This window comes from Frankliniella occidentalis, unplaced genomic scaffold (genome assembly GCF_000697945.3).
Source record: "Frankliniella occidentalis isolate FOCC.00 unplaced genomic scaffold, Focc_3.1 Scaffold232, whole genome shotgun sequence".
Lineage (NCBI taxonomy): Eukaryota > Metazoa > Arthropoda > Insecta > Thysanoptera > Thripidae > Frankliniella > Frankliniella occidentalis.
The window spans coordinates 447,025-449,884 of NW_026267358.1; the positions used below are offsets into that span (position 1 = coordinate 447,025).

A 2,860-nucleotide genomic window follows, 5' to 3' on the forward strand; every position below is an offset into this window, starting at 1 on the left:
AACCGCTGCCTTAGTTTCCTCTTTTTATTTGGTTGTGGTCTAGTTTTGTCTTGATGGCGAGTTGAGGCAAAGCAGCTCGCCATCGCCCTCCTCTCCCCGACCCCTCTCCTTGTCCCGCCACTGGCTGTACTCCGCGCTGGCCGCGCTGGCGCTAGGCACCGCTGCAGCAGCGCCCCTAGCGGCGGCCAAGAGAAGTACGACACTCGCGGTCGGTGGAGTTCGGAGGAGTTGGTCCTGCCAGCGTTCAGTTCACTCCAGCTTCAGCTCCAGCTAGCCCGCCTCGCCTCGACACCTGTGACCTGCGCTGCAGCTGACTTGTTTTTCCTTTGCTTTTGATTTGACTAGTTGAGTATTTGAGATGGATTCGCTGGAAAGCGCATTCTCGTGGCGCGAGGTGGTTCCTCGTGGTAACGTCGTCGACGTTTACCTCAGAATCCCCGTCCCCGAAGGTCTTAGAGTCAAGTTTCTGAAGGACAGCCAAGTCGAGTCTGTCGTAAATTTCGTCGCACCCGTTGAGGTGCGTTTGATGCTGTCGACAGCGGAAGGTCTGCCCGTGTGTCCTGTGTTTGGATGAGTTTTAAGCAGGTTAGTTTTGCTGTCGTTCTCATTGCGTGCATGCGTCGTCTTGAGGTTAACGGCACATGTGGCCGGCCTTTTCACTCTTCCGTATGCAATTGTACTCCTGTACTAATGTGTTGGTTTTGTTTGTTGCACAGTTGCGCATGGTTTGTGTTGCCATCGACTGCAGCTGGTCTAAAGAGGCGTCTTTAGAAGACAATGTCGAGTCCCTCCTTCACAAGGCTACTGTGAGCATTCAGGGAAAATTGGGGTTGTGTTCGGAGCTGGACCTCATGTGGAGGGCCGTCGGTTGGAACCGTTTCGTCGACCACCCCAAGATGGAAGTTGGTGTCCCTAGAGGGGGAATGAGGAGGTCTACCAAAAACCTCAACTTGAAACTTGTGTGTAACTTTCCGAAGAGTGTGGATGTCCAGCACCTCATCGTGGAATACAACTCTCATGAAGTTCTGCGTGGATGCATTCCTGGCAGTAACCTCGTTCAGTGCATGGCTTCCTCTGGTGCATGCAACTCTGTAAGTACCTGTGCTGACAGAGTAAGTCAATATAACTTTCTCGCCTTGGACCATTGTCTAATATCTTCCTACTTTATTTCTATTTAGACTGTCCTGCCAACTAGATGTTACCGACCCAAAAGCTGCCCTTCTTCTCACATTCTGTGCTACAGGTGTGTGTTTGGACTCCTCAAATCCTTGGGTGAAGAGGTCAAGAAGATTCCGTTGTGCATAGTACCTGGTTGTCTTACAAAGTACTTCTACAATGACTTGCTTTGGATCGTCAAGGAGAGGCCAGAGCTTACAGACAAAATTGAGCGCCTCGAGCACAGTGAGAGTTTCGCCATCTACAATTCTTTCTACAGGAGGTTTGAATGTCCATGGTGCCATGAGACGCCCTTCCCACAAGTTTATGTCGAAAAGTACAATATCACAGTCTGCAGATCCTGCGATAAGTGCAGTTGTGATTCTTGCTTGTCACCAGTTGATTTGCCAGAGAACCAGTGTGAGTGTGAACTCAGTTTGTTTGTACACTCGTATGGTTTGCCGAAGTAGAATGTATATTAATTGAATGACTGTTCCTTAATTTTGCAGGGTGCAATTTCAAGAAGGGGCAACAGTTGCTCAAAGCCCAGGAAAGGAAGGAGGAGGACCCTGAGCAATATCAGCAGATGATGGAGAAGTACAGTTTTGAGGGGCTTCAAGAAATTAAAGAAGCTTACGAGTACCAGGATAGGGCTGTATATCAGAATCAATGTTGTCCTGCTTGCTTCACCCGTGTCTTTGTGAGTATATACCCATCTTCATCGATCTTTGTGTTTAAGTACTGAATTCAATTCTTACCTATTCTGTTTCTTTTCAGAAAACTCATGGCTGCGACCATATGATTTGCTGGTGTGGGCAAGACTTCTGTTGGCGCTGTGGTGCCCCTATGGATCCGAAAGTACCATTCCTTCATTTTGAAGACAATGGGGATTGCAAGCCCTTCGATTTATCTTTGTTTTAACTTGTAAGATCTTCACTGCTTTGAAGGGTCTTGTTAGTAAATTAACCTTTATGTTCAATTTTCTGCTGGTTTGGATCACATTGTAGTTATTGTAGTTCCTTCTAAGTCCCTCTTTCGGAGGTCCTTATTAGAAGCTTAAAATCCAAGTTGGGTGTGGTTCGTTCATCTGCTCAAGGTTCATGAAGGGATGTATACTGTTGAACTAGCCAGGCATCGCTTTGTGCACCTTTAGTATGAAACGTTCCTTCACCTAACTTGGGAAAGGGCCCCGTATTTCAGCTAACTATTTGAAACTAGAGCACATCATTTGTGCCTTTCTTTCCATTTTTAATAGTTGGGGTTGTCAGTCAAAGGGGAAATTAGTCAGATCTCTCTTGTATTCAGATCAGTGGCAACCTGTATTTACTGTCTGCTCAATTCAACTAAGCACTTGTTTGTAATTTCTATCTCTAAGGTGTTTTATCTTCGTATTATTTGTATTGTGACATCCATGTCCCTGGGTGTTTTGTTTGCATTCCCACTTGTTCAGTTGTTGTACATTAACATCGTAAGTTAAGTTGCTTGTCTATTAAGAGCTGAATCATCTCAAGTGTTTGTTTTTTAACAACTATTTTTTTATCAGTGTTGAATTCTTTCACATCTTAAGTTGATGTTTAAATGCTATTCTTGATGGCTCTTTGTCTTTTTGTGTGTATTGAGATGTTGGCTTGGAGCGTGTTGGTCTGCTCTCAGTTGGCATCTGACCTCCATCCTTGGTTCGATTTTGTCTTGGGTTGCAACCATC

The 2,860-nt window shown here is 45.7% G+C and overlaps 1 protein-coding gene across 1 annotated transcript; it reads left to right on the top strand.

The window, feature by feature from the left end:
* The first annotated feature begins 554 nt into the window (after positions 1-554).
* LOC127750676 (uncharacterized) lies at positions 555-2,854 on the top strand. The gene is made up of 5 exons (XM_052272936.1): positions 555-585; positions 717-1,091; positions 1,179-1,575; positions 1,665-1,855; positions 1,933-2,854. The coding sequence occupies exons 1-5, from the start codon at positions 571-573 to the stop codon at positions 2,074-2,076; spliced, it is 1,122 nt and encodes a 373-aa protein (XP_052128896.1). The 5' UTR covers positions 555-570; the 3' UTR covers positions 2,077-2,854.
* Positions 2,855-2,860: the final 6 nt, after the last annotated feature.

Excerpts from the sequence above, each read along its gene's own strand:
- LOC127750676 (XM_052272936.1), top strand. Across the intron at positions 1,092-1,178 it reads CCTCTGGTGCATGCAACTCT|ACTGTCCTGCCAACTAGATG; the intron begins GTAAGTACCTGT and ends ATTTCTATTTAG. Across the intron at positions 1,576-1,664 it reads TGATTTGCCAGAGAACCAGT|GGTGCAATTTCAAGAAGGGG; the intron begins GTGAGTGTGAAC and ends TTAATTTTGCAG.